General features: G+C 37.2%; 1 protein-coding gene across 1 annotated transcript in view; it reads right to left on the bottom strand.

Moving 5' to 3' along the window:
* LOC121411192 (protein WWC2-like) overlaps positions 1-12906 on the bottom strand; it is a 52302-nt gene extending 39396 nt beyond the window's left edge. Inside the window, exon 1 of the mRNA XM_041603805.1 lies at positions 12460-12906. Within this exon, the coding sequence (XP_041459739.1) occupies positions 12460-12587 (128 nt within the window). The 5' untranslated portion in view covers positions 12588-12906. The remainder of the gene's footprint in view (positions 1-12459) is intronic.
* Between the last annotated feature and the right edge of the window lie 7620 nt (positions 12907-20526).

The raw sequence follows: 20526 nt of genomic DNA, 5'->3' as shown, positions 1-20526 counted from the left end.
ATTAGTCGGTAACTTTCTGATATCCACAAAAATTCAGAAAACACAGTACTTGTACTTTACATGTAAGCTATTTAGGGCCTACATTTAAGTGCTCAACGTGCCATTTTTCAAGAAAAATAACTACACTGCCATGGGAGGATACTATCAGGAAATACTCAATTCAAATCTTCACCCCCCCCCAAAAAAAAAAAATGGTTGAAAAGGAAAAAGAATAATAAACTTTTGAAATATATGTACTGAATGCTTGTATGCTACAGAAACATGAAGCTTGGATTCCAACACCTTTCTGATCAGGGAAAAATACTGGGTAGGCCTATTTTTCCAATAGCGTGATTTCTGCTGCAACGTACTACAGACCATTCACAGATGTGCAGAGGAGTATATTTAGTTTTACAGTACTACTTACTGTAGTACATGTACATGTATTAAGACCTCTAGCCTACAATGTAGTATACGTAAATACATAAAAACGGATGCAAGAGATCTAGGAAGAAACTGCTCTACCAATTCTTCAAAATTTTGGCAGAGACTGCCTTTTGTCAATTGTCAATTTTGTACCTTTTGCTGGTCACCAAAAAGATAGTGAGCATAGCTCAAACGCATTCTACTATGAAACCTAAAACTATTTCAAGGCAGCATAGTTTGCGGACAAACAAAACACGCATTCCTTTCTATATGGGGCCCTGACAAAATACAAAATTTGGAGTTTTGCAAATTCACTGCATCACCGAACCCCTTTCACATTTACAATGTTACATAAATGTAAATTGGAGAAGCTCGGAACTTTCATTTTTAGTGATAAAGAGGCGTCAGGCAAAAGATCATGTACAGGTATGGGAAGGTCTATGCCTATGGGCTTGTAATTTGAAAAGTACATGTATGCCAAGTTGCCTATAGATCAGGCTTGCACTATTGGACTTCACATACATGTAGGCCAACAATAAAAACTGAAATGAAGCATTATTATGTAGGCTTACTTGTATAGATTTTATGGATCAAAAACAATGTGATATGTGAATTCTTCTGAGCTTAATACACCATGTAGACCATCTTCATGTAGATCAAATCAATATTAAGATTTTCTCATCCTTTTTTTCAATTAAAAAGTTTAACTTTGCACATTTCATTCAAATTTAAACTTATTCAACATGCAATCAATGTGACAAAAACATAAATATTTACCTTTGAAAACTATGGACCCTCCCCTAATCAATGCCTGAATGCCAAAGACATACAAAATACCCTGTTTACATGTTGGCCTATAACATGGTGGACCTACATGTAGATCGATGTTGTATCCTCTGCAAATACCTCCTGTACCGGTAATTCTTTGAGATCACTCTTGTCTGCATTTATTGCATAACAATGGATGATAAAGAGGCACAGTACACAGGTACAGTGTAGTATTGTCGGCCTACATGTACTTGGGACAGAACAACTCTTGCTAAATGCTTTGTAATGTATGTTTGTTAAAAATTGTATTACAATCCTACAACCAGGCTTTTTTTCACAACCTAAAATCCAGACATGTATTTAATGATTGCATCACACAAGCACTCAGAGTTGCTGTTTCTTCTACCTATTCAAGAATATGTCAATGTTCTATTTTTGGTACATGTACATGGTCTTCTCCATTTTTATGCACAAATCTCAGGAGATTGAGATCCTACACAAGGACTGAAGTTTTGAAAATAGCTATTCAAACCAGTGTTCGGCACATCCCTCTACGACAATAGTAGGCCTACATGTGTACGACAATAGTAGGCCTACATGTGTACCTGTATGAATGTAGGACCAACAAGTATGGCAGGCTAAATCATGAATTTTGTCCTATAGATGTGAAATGAAGTTGTTTTTAAACTCAAACATTCAAAATAAACACTTTTTATACCAAAAGCTATTTTTTTTAATGTGAAAATATGTGGGGGCTCATATTACATGTAGACTCAAGAAAACACAATGTCCAGAATAAGTAACTTTAATAAGCAGGAGCCAGGAGGTGATACCTACAATGTACAAAAAAAATGTCCTGCTACTTGTTGTATTTACATGCAGGAATGTCACTGCTTGTTTATCAATGGTCTGGTATAATCAGGGAGTTACTTTACATCTAAACCATGTATTGTAGTGGCAGAGCTAAGGAACAAAGTCCAGATCATAAGGTCCCAATTTGAAAGATATTTGACATTCTTGCCCTGATTATCTTCCCTGATAGAGGAGGCTGATTTTCAATAAGCTTGAATAATATTGACAATCTTCCCTCCTTTTATCATGATAAACCCTGTTAGATTCCTTGGTTGTTCCAAGCAGACAGAAAAAAAGTTTTTTTTTAATACTCAAACATTTAACAGGCCATAAAGGTGCAGTAAATTTTATGACATACTCTGTCAACAAGCATGTATACATGTACATGTAGCTCTAATGTATGCATGATGCATCATTGTAATATTTTGGTGAAAAATACATCTTTTGGACTGACTACAATAGAAAATAACATACAACAATCTAGACTTACAGTAATAATCTAACAAAGGAGAATTTATGTAAAACAAACCACATGTACTGTACATAAAACTGTATCTAGGCCTAGGCTATATCGCAGATCAATATGGCATCATACATGTAGCATCATTTAGCATCCAGCAAAGATGCATGTTCAGCAAAATACATGAAGAACTAAACAAATTCTCACCCAGTTGAAAATGAAAATGTAGGGTGGCTATTACACTGTAACCCATTGACCAATTATTACTTCATGAGCCCAAATGAAGGTGAAAAAGCATAAAACTCCTTTGTATGGGGCGAGTAATAAAATAATTTGGCCAAGCACATCAAGTGATTTTTTTTTTGAAATCGTAGAGTTGACCTTCACTATAAATTGATCATTGAAGAATTTGACTAAAAGATAACATTCATTTCTCTTTTTTAAACTACAGTATTTTTGTGCTCAAGCATACATGTAGGATCTTTTTTCTTTTAAATACAGGAGATAGCCTGATAGGGATAGATATCTACTCTTACCTAGTGGAATTCATTTCTTTCTTTCACATCTTGAGAAGTCTCCCTTTGTTCCCTATGTCCTTGGTATGTACAGTACAAGGCTGATATAGGTCCAGGGACTCTATTTTCAGGTGCGCGAAAGCGATCACGCGCTACATACATGTACACGCCTTAATCCATTTTAGGTAGTGCGCCTCGCAATCGCTGAGCTGCACGGAAATGCCTAAAGTTGCCCTCGAAATCACCCAAATGCTTTCGGGGGCGACATAAAATCTGAATGTCGTCCCAGAAATTATTGCCGAATGATAACAACTCAACGGCCCACTAACGCCATATGCTCGAGCTCCGCTTACCATTTAACAAGTGGAATGCCTCTGGCCGTCTCACCTGCATCACGCAGTTTAATATAGCAGCAGTGCTGACTTTGAAAACTACTCTAACTCGCACAAGATGTTCAGTAATACATGGTTACTCTTACATGTATGTCCACTTTTTATGAACTAGACCAATTAACTTACAGAGATATGATGGTTATTCAACAAAAAACCCCAACATGGCCAAAGTTCATTGACCTTACATGACCTTTGACCTTGATCATGTGACCTGAAACTGGCACAAGACGTTCAGTGATACTTGATTACTCTTATGTCCAAGTTTCAAGAATCAGATCCATAAACTTTCAAAGTTATGATGGTAATTCAACAGATACACCCAATTCGGCCAAAGTTCATTGACCTTTGACCTTGGTCACGTGACCTGAAATGCGCACAGGATGGTCAGTGATACTTGATTACTCTAATGTCCAATTTTAACGAACTAGACCAATAAACTTTCAAAGTTATGATGGTAATTCAACAAAAGAAAAAACAATTTGGCCAAAGTTCATTGACCTTTGACCTTAATCATGAGACCTGAAACTCGCACAAAATGTTCAGTGATGCTTGATTACTATTATGTCCAAGTTTCATGAATCAGATCCATAAACTATCTTAAACTATCTTTAAACTATTCCCATCATAAGTTATGATGGGTATTCAACAGATACCCCCATTCGGCCAAAGTTCATTGACCCTAAATGACCTTTGACCTTGGTCATGTGACATGCATCTCTACTGGATGTTCAGTAATACTTGATTAACCTTATGGCCAAGTTTCATGAACTAGGTCCATATTTCTAAGTTATGATGTCATTTCAAAAACTTAACCTCAGGTTAAGATTTGATGTTGACGTCGCCGCCGCCGTCGGAAAAGCGGCGCCTATAGTCTCACTCTGCGATGCAGGTGAGACAAAAATCATCCAAAATCCACACTAAAAATCATGAATAAGCCTTGAAAACAGCGAGGAACGCAGTTTCAAATTCCGAAGGTGCGTTTTTTTCTGTACCAAGTATTTCCAAAAACATGGTTCCAAGTATGGAAAAAAAAATCAACGCAACGGTCGGGAAACAGTTGCATGTATAAGGGTCCACTATGAATACCACCATGTAAAATTTCGAATGCACGTTTTTTTCTAAACATGTAGATATCAAAATTTTGTAATAAAAGACTTCAAATTACACAGGAAATACTGTAAATCCCAGAGTCTAAACCAAGCATTGGTGAGTTGTCATTCGGCTTTGCTTTTCAAAACGGCCTAATATCCAAAATAAGTCACCTTATTTATCAATTTTAACTAAAAAAATCATGTTTTCTTTTACTAGGGGATGAGGTAAATATCAGACATTATCATCCGTATCAGACATCTGAGCTGGTCATTTACAAAACCGTATTGCCCTAGATTCATAAATTTCGGGAAGGGATAGGTATATCCTTTACTTAGGGCTAGACAAACCTTAGACCAAAAGCTTCAGTCTCTCTTACATGTATGTTGGCTGTTATGTTGGCCGTTGGCTCCACTCACCAAATACAGAGACCGAAGTTCTAGCTCGATCTGTACAGGGACTCAATGGCCATGTTTATGTATTAAGTTCAGATAAAACAGGGAAGTGACATTGCGCGACAGCCAAAGTCACTGTTTTTTCCCCTTCTAAGTTTATTTTCCCTGTTTTATTGCATTTCAGGCCAAAATGGAGTAATATTAATAATCTCTATTTTGGTACAGTTGTTTTTATATGGGTCAATCCATGTCAAATCAACCAATGCTTGTCACCCGACCCTCTTCGATTTTCTTTAAACTCGCACCAAATGTTGCCCCAAGTGTCTGACGGAAAAATCTGAAATATTTTGCCCCAAGGTCAAATGGTTGCTAAGATACAGCCTCCCATAGCAACCAATGCGCACTCAAGGAAATCATTTTAAATAAAATTGCCTATTTTTGATTGACGACTGCAGCAAAGTTTGATTGATTACAGTCTTCATTTTAAGTAAATTGGAAGAACTTTTTTGTCTAAACATGCAGAGTATACTGTAGCGTGGACCTGTCAACCGGATTTCGCACACGAGGTCACCGAAAATGGCGTTAAGCATCCGTGTCAATGATTTCAGAAGCATGTTTGGAGGCTCATAAATCCAAAACTAAATTAGCTTAGAACCAAATATTATGCACATTTATGGACTTTCATATACTCAACAGAATTACAAAAATTTGACCCAAGAGTGTGCGTCGTTTTCCTGTAGGGCGCCCTCAAAGTTGGATTTTTTTTCAAAAGATGCCAAGTTCAAGGTCACGGATCACCTCCCGTCCCATCGAGGAGGGGGACCAATTTCTGTGTTTTGATAGACATTTACCCATATTTTCAAGTGTTACTTGAGAAATTTTGCTACCGGAATGTTTAGGGGCTGATTTGCGCATTCCAAAATGGTCGTAAACACCCTAAATTTGAAGTTAATGACACATACAAGCTTTTCAACACTTTTCAAATTGTGATAACTCAAAGATGAAATGCCAAGAGACATTGATATCTTCTGTGATGATAGTCTGTAATTGGTATTAAAAGGATATATCTTCAGAAATAGTTTTTGTTGTTGGTAATGACCTTGAAAACACACCTAAAATTCATTAAAAACAGTAAATTGGCTAATTTTCCAGAATCATATGGCATTCAAATGGTGTTTACATTGACTTTCAAATGGGTGTCATTTCAATACAAAGGGTGAGCTTAAGCCAAAACTTGAAAGACATGTTCAACTTTTGTTCTACTTTAAGCAACATAAAATATTTGAACTCAAAACTATATCATTTGACCTTGAAATTATTCCAAATATAGCTGATTATTGCTTCGTAAGTAGCATATTCAAATTGCGCGAGTACATTGCACTTTGCAACACATTTCAAAATGGATTTTCTCAAAGAGAGAATACCTGATCAGGCTGATATTTGCAGTATTGGTAGTCTGTAATGAGTTCTTGGAGGATCTACAGATTAAGTACCTATTCTCTCATGACAATGACCTTGAAAATACAGCTGAAAATCATGAAAATCAATAAATCATACAATTTTCATTAGTAATCTGTTTTTACCCACTTTTCATTGTGTGTTATTCCATCTTAGATTGTGAGCTCATGCTGATAATTGCAAATCATGTTCCACTTTTGGTCTACTTTAAGCTACATAAAATATTTGAACTCAAAACCTTATCATTTGACCTTGAAATTGTTCCAAATATAGCTATTTGTGCTTCATAAGTAGCATATTCAAATCACACGTGTACTTTGCAACACATTTTAAAATGGATTTTCTCAAAGAGAGAATACCTGATCAGGCTGATATTTGCAGCATTAGTAGTCTGTAATGAGTTCTTGCAGGATCTATAGATCAAGGAACTATTCTTTCATGACAATGACCTTGAAAATACAGCTGAAAATCATGAAAAATCAATAAATCAGACTGAACTCAAAACCATATATTTTGACCTTGAAATCATTCCAAATATAGCTATTTGTTGCTTCATAAGTAGCATATATTCAAATCGTGCATGTACATTGTACTTAGCAACACATTTCAATACTTGAAATAATTATATTTCAAGGTCAAATGATATGGTTTTGAGTTCAGTCTGATTTATTGATTTTTCATGATTTTCAGCTGTATTTTCAAGGTCATTGTCATGAAAGAATAGTTCCTTGATCTGTAGATACTCTAAGAACTCATTACAGACTACTAATACTGCAAATATCAGCCTGATCAGGTATTCTCTCTTTGAGAAAATCCAATTTGAAATGTGTTGCAAAGTACACGTGTGATTTGAATATGCTACTTATGAAGCACAAATAGCTATATTTGGAACAATTTCAAGGTCGAATGATAAGGTTTTGAGTTCAAATATTTTATGTAGCTTAAAGTAGACCAAAAGTGGAACATGATTTGCAATTATCAGCATGAGCTCACAATCTAAGATGGAATAACACACAATGAAAAGTGGGTAAAAACACTTGATTACTAATGAAAATTGTATGATTTATTGATTTTCATGATTTTCAGCTGTATTTTCAAGGTCATTGTCATGAGAGAATAGGTACTTAATCTGTAGATCCTCCAAGAACTCATTACAGACTACCAATACTGCAAATATCAGCCTGATCAGGTATTCTCTCTATGAGAAAATCCATTTTGAAATGTGTTGCAAAGTGCAATGTACTCGTGCGATTTGAATATGCTACTTATGAAGCAATAATTAGCTATATTTGGAATAATTTCAAGGTCAAATGATATAGTTTTGAGTTCAAATATTTTATGTTGCTTAAAGTAGAACAAAAGTTGAACATGTCTTTCAAGTTTTGGCTTAAGCTCACCCTTTGTATTGAAATGACACCCATTTGAAAGTCAATGTAAACACCATTTGAATGCCATATGATTCTGGAAAATTCGCCAATTTACTGTTTTTATTGAATTTTAGGTGTGTTTTCAAGGTCATTACCAACAACAAAAACTATTTCTGAAGATATATCCTTTTAATACCAATTACAGACTATCATCACAGAAGATATCAATGTCTTTTGGCATTTCATCTTTGAGTTATCACAATTTGAAAAGTGTTGAAAAGCATGTATGTGTCATTAACGTCAAATTTAGGGTGTTTACGACCATTTTGGAATGCGCAAATCAGCCCCTAAACATTCCGGTAGCAAAATTTCTCAAATAACACTTGATAATATGGGTAAATGTCTATCAAAACACAGAAATTGGTCCCCCTCCTCGATGGGACGGGAGGTGATCCGTGACCTTGAACTTGGCATCTTTTGAAAAAAATCCAACTTTGAGGGCGCCCTACAGGAAAACGACGCACACTCTTGGGTCAATTTTTTGTAATTCTGTTGAGTATATGAAAGTCCATAAATGTGCATAATATTTGGTTCTAAGCTAATTTAGTTTTGGATTTATGAGCCTCCAAACATGCTTCTGAAATCATTGACACGGATGCTTAACGCCATTTTCGGTGACCTCGTGTGCGAAATCCGGTTGACAGGTCCGCGCTACAGTATACTCTGCATGTTTAGACCAAAAAGTTCTTTCAATTTACTTAAAATGAAGACTGTAATCAATCAAACTTTGCTGCAGTAGTCAATCAAAAATAGGCAATTTTATTTAAAATAATTTCTTTGAGTGCGCATTGGTTGCTATGGGAGGCCGTATCTTAGCAACCATTTGACCTTGGGGCAAAATATTTCAGATTTTTCCGTCAGACACTTGGGGCAACATTTGGTGCGAGTTTAAAGAAAATCGAAGAGGGTCGGGTGACAAATTGTCTGAAAATTGGTTGATTTGATGTGGATTGACCCATATATTTTATGAAATAAAAACAAAAATCGATGAGGGATGTGCGTGCGTGCGTGTATTTGAGTTTTGTCAGACGTTTATCAATCAGATATGATTACAGGGCTCGAATTAAGAATTTAAAGGGGCAAGGCCATTTTTTAAAAGGGCACTTAAGGGAAAGGGCAGGCAGTTTTCACTTTATGGGACATCCAAGGCCACCAAAAAAGGGCATCAATACTAAATGCACTTTTCAATGGGGCACATGCACTGGATTACCGCAGGGCACCAAGGCCACAGCAAAAAAGGGCAGTTATTTTGGCCTTAAGGCTCCACATTTACTTTTTTTGGTGGTGGCCCGTTTGGGCCACCAAAACCTTCAAATAATTTTTTTTGGTGGCCCATTAGTAAAGTTTGGTGGCCCGAAAAATATAAAGAAAAACATTAATTAAAAATGAATAAAAGTGAAATATTTTGCAGTCACTACCACGTACCACTATTCTTTGTACATCTTGTACGTAAATCGTGCTTGCTGTTATTTTACTTTGCTTATTTTGTGGTAATATATAATTGTTCTATCATTGTAAATATGAAAAATGATTGAAAGAGAATATAAGAATTGTATTGTTCCCAGGTTGTGTGGACTTTTAATCTCCGTATAGACACACACTCATAATCGTAATGTAAATAAATAGTGCATGTAGCAAACTCAAATAGATTTACAAAACAATAATTTTTCCTTTCCTCCGTTTTGATCGTAAAACCTAGATTATGCAGGCCCCAAATCCAGTTTATTTTCTCTTTTCCAGCATATTATAGCAGGAGAAAATCACAGAAAAATATGCTGCAGAATTAGAACAATGTGTAAAAGGGGGAAATAAACAAAAATAATTTTAGAATAGTATATTGAAAAAAGAAATCAAAAATTGTAAAAACGAATAAATGAATTAAAACAAAAGAAAAAAACAAAGAACAGGAAAAAAAATTGAGAAAAAACAAACGAAAATGTAAGAAAAATGAATAAGACAAAATTATCAAAAAATGGGGAAAATTATTATTATCATTATTCAGTAGAAACATGTTCTTTAATCAGGCATATTCAATGGGAAGGGGTATAAATGGTTTAATCACTGTAAAAAAAGGGAAAAAAAATAAGAAAACGGCAAAAGAAGTTATCTGGAAAAAAGAGAAAATTCCTTCCTTATATTTGACAAAATGATGGAAAAAATTCACATTTCATATCAAGGAAATGCCTTTCCAAAGTATTTACTTCCTTAAGAGTGGTTTAAGAAGTCATTTATAAACAAGAAAGAAAGAAGCTGTCTATTTATTTTTGGCTAGAAGAGACACAGCTTCGAAATAAACCAAATATCAACATACATACAAATGCACATGTGGGACTGTGATGTACTCACCTAAGTGTTGAATGTGTAATAATGCATTTGGAAATCGGTCTTTTTTAGTCAAAAGAGAGGTCATAATTCCTCCTTTTAATGCTTGCAAATAATCAGGTTTCAGTAATATGGACTGTAGAAAGGCATTTCATTGGTGTAAAATCTGACTTTGAGGTAAATTTTCAAAGTTCTGGGGAAGATTTCTTAGCAGTAACATTTCGTATCGCAGCTCCCTGAGTCTGAATAGTCTGCTATCGCACAGCCAACTGCAGTGGTTTCATGCATGCAAAGCTCAGCCAGACAGCCGGTGTGACCGGCTGAATAATAGTTACTGTATGCCAGCGGTAGGCCTAAATACTGTCATGACTATGCAATCATTGTGTGTGTGTATTTGTGTGTAGATTAACAAAAAAGGCGCATGACGAATTGGATTGAAATTTGAACTGTAGAAAGTTGATAAATGCATGCAAAATCGGGAAAAAAATTGCGCTACTTTGAAAATTATTGGTTGCCCGATTCGGGCCACCAAAACTTAACATTTTTTCAATAATGGTTGCCCGAGATGAATTTTTGGTGGCCCCGGGCCACCGCTAATGTCGAGCCTTGCCTTAAGTCTACAAATATTTGAAAGGGCATCAAGGCCATGGCCTTGGATGGCCTTGGATTAATTCGAGCCCTGTGATTATTTACGTCTGGGACCGACCTTTAACGTCACCATCCGAAAGACGTGACCAGGGCTTGAACCTCTGCATCAATTTGTAACTTCCTCACAGCTTGGATTACAGGCGCACGCCACAACGCCCAGTTGTGGATTTTGCATTGTTAACCCCTAATGGTATTCCAGATTGAACCGTGTTGTTTGGAAGTGCCCTTTCCCAAAAGCTAACAGAGGGCACATGTCTCCCAATCTCTAATCAGCGCCAATCTACTCATCTTCCCTCCCCACAAGATGAGTAGATTGGCGCTGATTAGAGATTGGGAGTCATGTGCCCTCTATGTTAGCTTTTGGGAAAGGACACTTCCAAACAACAAGGTCCAATCTGGACTACCCTAATGGTGGCTGCAAGATAGCAAGCCATCTGAGGAGAAATTAAAAAAAAATTAAGTTAAAAAAAAGTCCTTGAAACAGAAGGCTGCCAGCTGTATACAGTCTAGGCAAACTTTTGCATTCTTTATTTGCAAATATCTTCTTGTACATTAACAGAATTTCTCCTTGTGATTCTGGCTATGAATGAGAAGCAAATTCTAAAAGTTGGCACACTAGAAATATAAATGAAATGATCACACTCAGTCAAACCCAGGAACACAGTTAGTCATATTGATCAAAAAAAGAAGAAAAAAGATTCTGGAATATAAAGATGGAATGATTTCCCATCATTTCAAATGAGCATTATTTCAGCAATCAAATTAGTTTAAAATGTGAAATTATTTTCAATTAAAAAAAATTATATTTTACTTGGCGAAGAACAATGAGAAACATGATGGCAGCATAAACATCAGGCAAGTCTCCCCCATCTTTTCATAATATTTTTCTCATTTGTTTGATGAATTCTTGTTTGAAAATGAAATCAATACAATAGCGTAGAAATGTCAAAAATAAAGTTATTGCATTTACATGATTTTAGTAGAGGCGCACAGCCAATATTGGAGACTGTCTCCCATGAGAGAGATTAATCAGAGACTTTTGTAAAGAATCTGGGTATCCAATTTCAGAGACAGTCTCCAGTTTGGGAGACCAATTTCCTTTGTTTACATTTGCTTCAAAAGTATTACCTTGGCTGCAAAAAAAATTCACCGTCTACTTTTTACATTTTGTTTTGATAAGATTTTAGCCGTCATCCACAGACAAAACAAATGGGCTTCTGTTCTGACCTCAGTGATACAAAATTTTGGGTGGAAAAAATTACGCTTTTGTTAATGTTGGTGTTGTTCCTTTTGTTCTTTTCCACAGCAAGTCTACTTTGGGAGATTATCTCCCACATTGAATTTGGAGAGTCTCCCATATTGGCCGTGTGCCTCTAGTCTAAGGATCTACTAGATTTTAGAATCAGATTTTGCTTTAATAAATGGCTAGATCTAATAATAGTTTTAGAAAGAAATATCTCAGCCTCAGGGGCGAAAGTTTCAGGTTATTTGGCGGTATACGCAGATGAACGGGATGGAATCCCTGGCTCCATGGAGAGTAAGCATACATTAGTAAATGATTTTTACTCTCTAGGAGCCTCCTGGCCAGCTAGACCGGCACCCCGCCCGGCTCGGCACATCCCGCTCGCCATGCCATGGCCTGCCTGTGGATGTGACAGCCGCACCGCACTCCGCAGGCACAGAGACCGAAACAACACCACGGCCACCTTGCGATCCCGATCTGCCTACCTGTCGCGAGGATCAACCCAAGATGTCTTTCTCGTACTATGGTCGATGAAATAGATTTTTCCATCAGCATCACGTGCCTCTTCCCATCCTGCTGGAAGAGGTAACTCTCCTTCACGTGTTCTAGGCATCCTCTTTCCGTATATACGAGCTAACAATCTACAAAATGATGTGATTTATCTCCTCTCACTGGCTCCACAAACTCTTTCTACCGCCATGTTGTTTACAGATCTACATATCATATACGTACGTACGCGCGCTCTCATCAGTGTGCACGTGCGCGCACGTTCGTACGTAGCTCTATGCGTATTACTCACTGAAAAATAGAGATCAGTGGTATTACTGTGGTCGCCGCGAGCGCCGCTCGCTCTTTTATTATAGCGACCAGCAAAATTTGGCACGAGCGAAAGAGCACCTGCTCGCTCTCCTGCCGCATCTCGAGCGTAGCCTTGGTGACATCATTCACCAAAAATTTCAGATATTTCAACGAGCAAACAACCTGAATGAGCAGCGACCGCAACCAGCGTAGCAGAACAAAAGCATCCGAATCGGCGAAGTAGAGGCGGCGCTATTTATGAAAGCCATAGGGTATAAATTTAGGTTTGCAAACTCAAAATGTGAGGTTTGGGTTAACCAGGCGCGTAGCCAGGGGGGGGGGGCGTTGGGGGCGGTGGCCCCCCCAAAAAAGTCCCCAAAAAGAAAAAAAAAGAAGGGAAAAAAGAGAGGAGAAAAGGAAAAGAGAAGGGAGGGAGGGGAAGAATGGTAGCTTTGTGTTTTTCATTCTTTATATTTTTTTCTCAAAAGAGAAACTCCTGCTTTAAATTTATATATGGATTTCGCTTCCGCGCTGCGCGCGGTTAAATGACAATACCTTCTGAACCTTCTTCTGAAGTTTACACCGGCAGGGCAGTAGTCTGCAAATCGCCAGCGTGCTGCTCACGTGTGGGTTAGAGTGTTGCTCTAAAACTTTCTACTGATGTTTTGTTTTTTATATCGGGATTCAAGTCATTCCAAGCTCTGATTGTTCTTGGAAAGAATGAGTTTTTGTAAGTATCTGTCCGGGCAAATGGCACTTCTATGCGAGTACCACTATTATTCCTTGTCTCTCTTGTCGAGATCAAGTTAATGTATTCCTCTTTGTTTATATCAACATTATTATTCTGGATTTTGTACATCATTGCCAGTCTGTTCTTTTCCCTTCTACTTTCCAGCGTATCGAGTTGGAGGTCTTTTAACATTCCACTGACGCTACTTTCACGGCTATAATCACCACAGCAAAAAACGGGCTGCCTTTCGTTGAACCCCTTCAAGAGTTCTGATTTGATCAGCTTTATAAGGATCCCATGCACAAGTGGCGTACTCTAATACTGGTCTGACTAACGATTTATAGGCTATGACTTTGACATCCCTTGGACAGAACCATAGATTTCTTCGTAGAAAGCCAAGGGTTTTGTGGGCTTTGTTAGCTGTTTTATCCACTTGTTCCCTCCATGTTAGTTTATTGTCCAGCTGAACCCCCAGATAAGGATGGGACGTTGTCTTTTCTAGCACCTGTCCACAAAAAATATAGTCCCTGAGGAGGCGATTTCTTCTTAGATACTGCCAAGACGGTGCACTTTGAAGGATTGAAGCTCATTTTCCATGTACTTTGCCATTTTTCCAGCAACCGAAGATCATCTTGCAAGTTGCACATGTCTTCCTCTTTTGCGACTGGGGTATACAACAAACAGTCGTCCGCGAACAATCTAGCCTGACATTTTAACTTGTCAGGCATGTCGTTGATATATGTCAGGAACATCAATAGTCCGAGAACTGTTCCTTGCGGAACGCCTGATACAACATCTTTGGAGGATGACGTGCTCCCTTCACATATTACCCTCTGTGACCTTCCAGTCAAGAAACCCCGGATCCAGTTTAGGAGATTTCCTTTTATTCCATAATAATTAAGTTTACCAAGGAGGCGTTCGTGCGGAACCTTATCAAAGGCCTTTGTGAAGTCCAATATTGCCATGTGAATGGAATCTCCCCTATCAAGAGCTTTTGCCACATCATTAACTGTTAAAATCAACTGTGTTTCTGTAGAACGCCTCGCTCTGAACCCATGTTGAGAGTCCACCAGAATCCCGTAGTCTTCAAAGTGGTCCATGATGTGGGAGTGGACAATGTGTTCCAGGACTTTACTCAGAACACATGTCAGAGAAACCGGTCTATAGTTATCTGGTGATTGCTTATTTCCTTTCTTGAACACAGCACAGATATTTGCCTCCTTCCATTGGCGGGGAAGGGTGCCAGTATCCACTGATGTTTGGAACAGATCGGTGAGAATAGGTGTCAACTTATCCGCGAACATCTGCAGGAACCAAGGAGGAATCTGATCTGGTCCTGGAGCTTTGTTGGGACCGAGGTTCCGAAGTTGTTTGAGCACACCCTCTTCATAGATTTTCAAATCTGGAATGGCTGGGATGTTGCTTGTGCCCAACTCCGGGATATTAGAACAGTCCTCCTGTGTAAATACTCCTGCAAACTGAGCGTTAAGGACTTCTGCCTTTTCTCTTCCATCACTAATTATATCAGATCTGCTACACCTGTCTCACTATTGCCAAGTCGTTTCATGTAAGACCAAAACTGCTTGACATTATCCCTCAGTGCATCCGAAAGTCTATTAGACACGAACTCACGCTCTGCTGAGTTTAGCGACTTTCGCAAGGCCTGAGTCAAGACAAAGTTATCCCAATCTGAAGCTCTCCCTGAACGTTTAGCTCTGTTGTACTGTCTTTGTTTTCTTCGTCTCAATCGGTGATGCTGTATGTTAAACCATGGGAGGCTGTTTACCTTGGCGGCCTTCTTTTGTGGTATGTGAGCCTTCATGATTCTTTTCAGTCCCCCTTCTATCAAATCCCATTTCTCTTGCACTGAAGCTTCTTGCAATAAAGAGTAAGTTCTCCCTAAATCATCTATGCTGGAGTTGATTTGTTCCACGTTTGCTTTCTTCCGTACGAAATAACTCTTCCTAGGTTGCCTCTTCCATCTCGCTTGCAAATTCAAGTCAGCTATAACAATGTCATGGTCACTTACCCCAGCAATAACCTTGACATCACTGACAAGACCAGTGTTGTTTGTGAAGATTAAATCAAGTATATTTTTTTTCCTTGTCGGTTCCTTAACAACTTGTGTCAGATCAAATCCAGTTGTAGTTTCAAGGAGAGCCTGGGCTGTCTCCTTGGAGGCAGCATGATTTGCCAAAATCGTTGACTCTTCCCAATTCACATTTGGTTGGTTAAAGTCCCCTGAAAGCAATATGTTATAAGGCTTTCCCTTCCTACTTATTTTCCCAAAGGATTGTTCCAGTTCATTGACTGTATCTTTATCATCGTGTTTGTGCTTATAGACAGTTCCTATCAACAATGTTCGTCGACCCTGAAGCTCAATCTGGGTCCAAAGAATCTCACCATCTCCCTCGAATTCCTCCTTACGTGACATCACCAAGTCATTTCTGCATGCCGTCAGGATACCCCCATGCTGACCCACTTGTCTATCTCGTCGAAATACTACATAGTCATCTGGGAAAATTTCATTGCTATGAATTGAAGAAGATAACCATGTCTCGGTTCCTTGCACAATGTCAGGTTTAAACTCCTCTAACAAGACCTTTAGTTCAGATTTTTTATTACAGATACTCTGGAAATTTATTAACATTGTCTATGTCAGAGAAACCGGTCTATAGTTATCTGGTGATTGCTTATTTCCTTTCTTGAACACAGCACAGATATTTGCCTCCTTCCATTGGCGGGGAAGGGTGCCAGTATCCACTGATGTTTGGAACAGATCGGTGAGAATAGGTGTCAACTTATCCGCGAACATCTGCAGGAACCAAGTTCTCCATTGCCATACTTTGCCATAATAATCAACACTTTGATTGTGGGCATCAAGGGAAAGACAAGACATTGTTTTCCCCACTCTTTTTCTAACCCTGTTTTTCCACCTCAGCTATATGTGTTTCTTGGCAGTTTTAAAAATTCAAATGTATACATTAGGGCATGGAATTTGAGTAAGGTTAGGCCGAAGTATATGAAGTTATCTTTTTTTTTAATTGATCGCGCAATTTCTGGTCGGGTCGACTCCGAGCGGGTAAAATCTACTTTCTGGCGTCACCTCCATAAAGGCAACTTCTCCGCTTTTCAGCTCAATACTAAACAACCATGATTTTGGGACAAACGGGTTCCTAATTTAAAAAAGCGGAAGGTCAAATAATCGTGTTGTAATAAATAAACAAGTGGAATGCCTCTGGCCGTCTCACCTGCATCACGCGGTTCAATATAGCAGCAGTGCTGACTTTGAATACTACTCTAACTCGCACAAGATGTTCAGTGATACATGGTTACTCTTATGTCCACTTTTTATGAACTAGACCAATAAACTTACAGAGATATGATGGTTATTCAATTCAATTCAATTCAAGGTTTATTAAAAACATGAGTCGCAGCCAAATGGCTGAATTGTTCATGTATACAAAGTAAAAACAATAAAAACAATAATAAATTCAACAAAAAACCCCAACATGGCCAAAGTTCATTGACCTTACATGACCTTTGACCTTGATCATGTGACCTGAAACTCGAACAGGATGTTCAGTGATACTTGATTACTCTTATGTACAAGTTTCATGAATCAGATCCATAAACTTTCAAAGTTATGATGGTAATTCAACAGATACACCCAATTCGGCCAAAGTTCATTGACCTTTGACCTTGTTCATGTGACCTGAAACGCGCACAGGATGTTCAGTGATACTTGATTACTCTAATGTCCAAGTTTAATGAACTAGACCAATAAACTTTCAAAGTTATGATGGTAATTCAACAGATACCCCCGATTCGGCCAAAGTTCATTGACCCTAAATGACCTTTGACCTTAATCATGAGACCTGAAACTTGCACAAAATTTTCAGTGATGCTTGATTACTATTATGTCCAAGTTTCATGAATCAGATCCATAAACTTTTAAAGTTATGATGGGAATTCAACAGATATCCCCAATTCGGCCAAAGTTCATTGACCCTAAATGACCTTTGACCTTGGTCATGTGAAGTGAAACTCATGCAGGATGTTCAGTGATACTTGATAAACCTTATGTCCAAGTTTCATGAACTAGGTCCATATATTTTCTAAGTTATGACGTCATTTCAAAAACTTAACCTCAGGTTAAGATTTGATGTTGACGCTGCCGCCGCCGCCGTCGGAAAAGCGGCGCCTATAGTCTCACTTTGCTTCGCAGGTGAGACAAAAAATACAATATTTTTTTTATCAAATTCTATTAAACTTCATGTCATTTCCCTGCACATTGATCTCCTGTCCTGTTTTGCGCCCTCAGTTTGAAATTTTGAATGACACGGTTTCTTTATAATTCAACATGAAGCGCTTCAGGATAAGTCAAAGAAATTAGGCATCCTTTTTTTATATAATTTCAATGAATCACAGAAGTTTCAACTTTTGCGCACTATTTTCCTTGTAATGAAGTTTAATAATCTAAGAAAATCAATTGAATTAGAGCCGATGGGGTATTAGAGATATCTGCATTTGATGAAACGTCCACCCTTTAAAAGAGAATGAAACTTTAGAACAAGATAGCTTGTGTGAAAACAGAAAAAAGATCAACGAAATACAACAAAAGTTTGAGAAAATCGGACAAATAATGAGAAAGTTATGAGCATTTGAATATTGCGATCACTAATGCTATGGAGATCCTCATATTGGCAATGCAACAAAGATGTATGATGTCACTTGTGAACAACTCTCCCCATTACTTTGGTATATATTTCAGCTAAATTGCCCCTTTTATCACATCTATCAAAGAGTTTGTATCACCACAAGAAAAAGCAAAAAGATACATTTTGGGGGTAATTTATATTCCATCATAGGGAACTTTCGTTGATCTGTTTCTTTGATTTTTCTGTTTCGACACAAGCCTACTTATTCCAAAGGTTTCATTCCCCTTTAAAATTTCAGAGTTTCATTGCTCTGCGCGGGGAGGAATATCTTCCTCCTGGCGTATACACTTCTTCTCCTCTGTTTTGCGAGTTAAAGATATGCACTGTGTCGCTAAATTGTTTGTAATCAAATCTGATCTGTCCAAGGGAAGTATTCAATATATATCTTAGATAATACATTTTTCTCGGGACCCTCTTCATGGCAAAAAAATTATAAAACGCTTTAGCTTCCGCACTTCGCGCGTCGTTATTATTATTTTAATTTCCTCCATTGTATTCCTTTTTTGTGCATTTACAATAACGTTTGAAAACAAGGTTCAAAATCACAATATAGTCAACTGAATTGGAGCTAATATAGGTACTAGAGATAAGGGAGACGGCTCCTTTTCATTTTAATTTATGAAACACCAAAAGCTTCGCACGGGAGGGGGAAACTCTCCCTCCCTGCACCCACCCCCTTTTAAGTTTTCTTTAAATGATTCTAAGACTGAACTTGTTCACTTTCATTCTAAGTATTGTTCTGATCGATGTTCTGAAAATTTGCGGTATATAAAAATTGTTATTATTATTTCATTATTATTAATAATGATAACAATAGAAAATAATAAAAATAATAATGATACTAATTAATAACAATATCAATAAGAATATTAATGAGTTGAGTTTACTAACAACATTAACATATATATTTACATGAATGAATATATTGTATAAGACATATTTACAAGAATGTGTTTGTAACATGAATTATATAAAATGCAATAGCATAACATAAGCAGTCTATATAAAAGTATATGATACCGCATGTGATATCTGCATATAATACGAAAGAGCAACATCATGTGGTTTGTCTCGGTGCAGTTTCACCTGACAAGAAGCAAATCACCATAAAAAAACAACTACTATCAATCCTACTATCAATCTATCCAATAATTACTCAACCATCCTCCATTACTATCATTCAACCAGTTAATCAATCCATCCCTTCATCAATCTACTCATTAATCAGTAATCGATCCATCCATCAATCAGTCCTATATTCATCCAATCATTACTCAACCATCGATCCATTGCTATCATTCAATCAGTCAATCAATCCGTCCCTTCATTAATCTATCAATTAATCAGTAAGCAATTTATCCATCAATCCTACTATCAATCTATCCAATCATTACTCAACCATCCATCCATTGCTATCATTCAACCATTCAAACCATCCCTTCATCAATCAATCCAACCACAATCCATGCAATCATTACTCAGCCATTGATCCATTGCTATCATTCAAATAGTCAATCAACCAAGGGGATTTGTGGGGGTGCATGCAGCACCATCATTATTTCAATGCATTAATCTCTTTCTAAATCAGTCATCTATCAATCCATCCATTCATCCACAATTCCACCAATCAAGATAAACAACGTTTATGAATCCATCTATCTATCCATCCATAATTCAATAACCAATCAATTAAACTTTCACAGAAAATAAACTTGGTTTCAATTCAAGACAAGGTAACCCTTTATTATTCCAAAGGTTAACAAGATTCTACATTACTGCTTTTTTCAATATAGCTACAATTCAATTCAATCAAAATATAAATATATAAATGTATTTCATTATTACTTACATTTAATAAGCTTAAAATAAACACCAAGTTACAATTCTGTTACATTGTGTCCCAAAGGAAACTCCTCTCTTACAGATAATGAAAAATTACAGTTTGATTTCACATATTCAAAGGTAAAACTAATTTCACACTTCCAGTGAAAATTTGACTGCGATTTGAACAGATAAAGAAAAATCAGACAAACAAAACACAAAACAAAAATTTGATTAAAGTAAGAGATAACACAGTTATAATTTAAAAGATTTGCGTTATTTTTCAGTGAAACAGTTCTAGGCACGTCTTCATGAATATTCAATGAGCACATTGATGTCACATCCCCATTTGTTTGTTTGTATGTTATAATATGAAATTATGTTTATTCAAATTTTGTCATCTAAGAATAGATTGCAAGCTGAATAACACCCACATAAGATTGAAGACAGATACGAAGCCTTATACAGCATCCACGTTTAGT

Source organism: Lytechinus variegatus, chromosome 1 (genome assembly GCF_018143015.1).
Source record: "Lytechinus variegatus isolate NC3 chromosome 1, Lvar_3.0, whole genome shotgun sequence".
In the NCBI taxonomy this organism is placed as follows: Eukaryota; Metazoa; Echinodermata; class Echinoidea; order Temnopleuroida; family Toxopneustidae; genus Lytechinus; species Lytechinus variegatus.
This window is presented reverse-complemented; position numbering and strand designations above follow the sequence as displayed.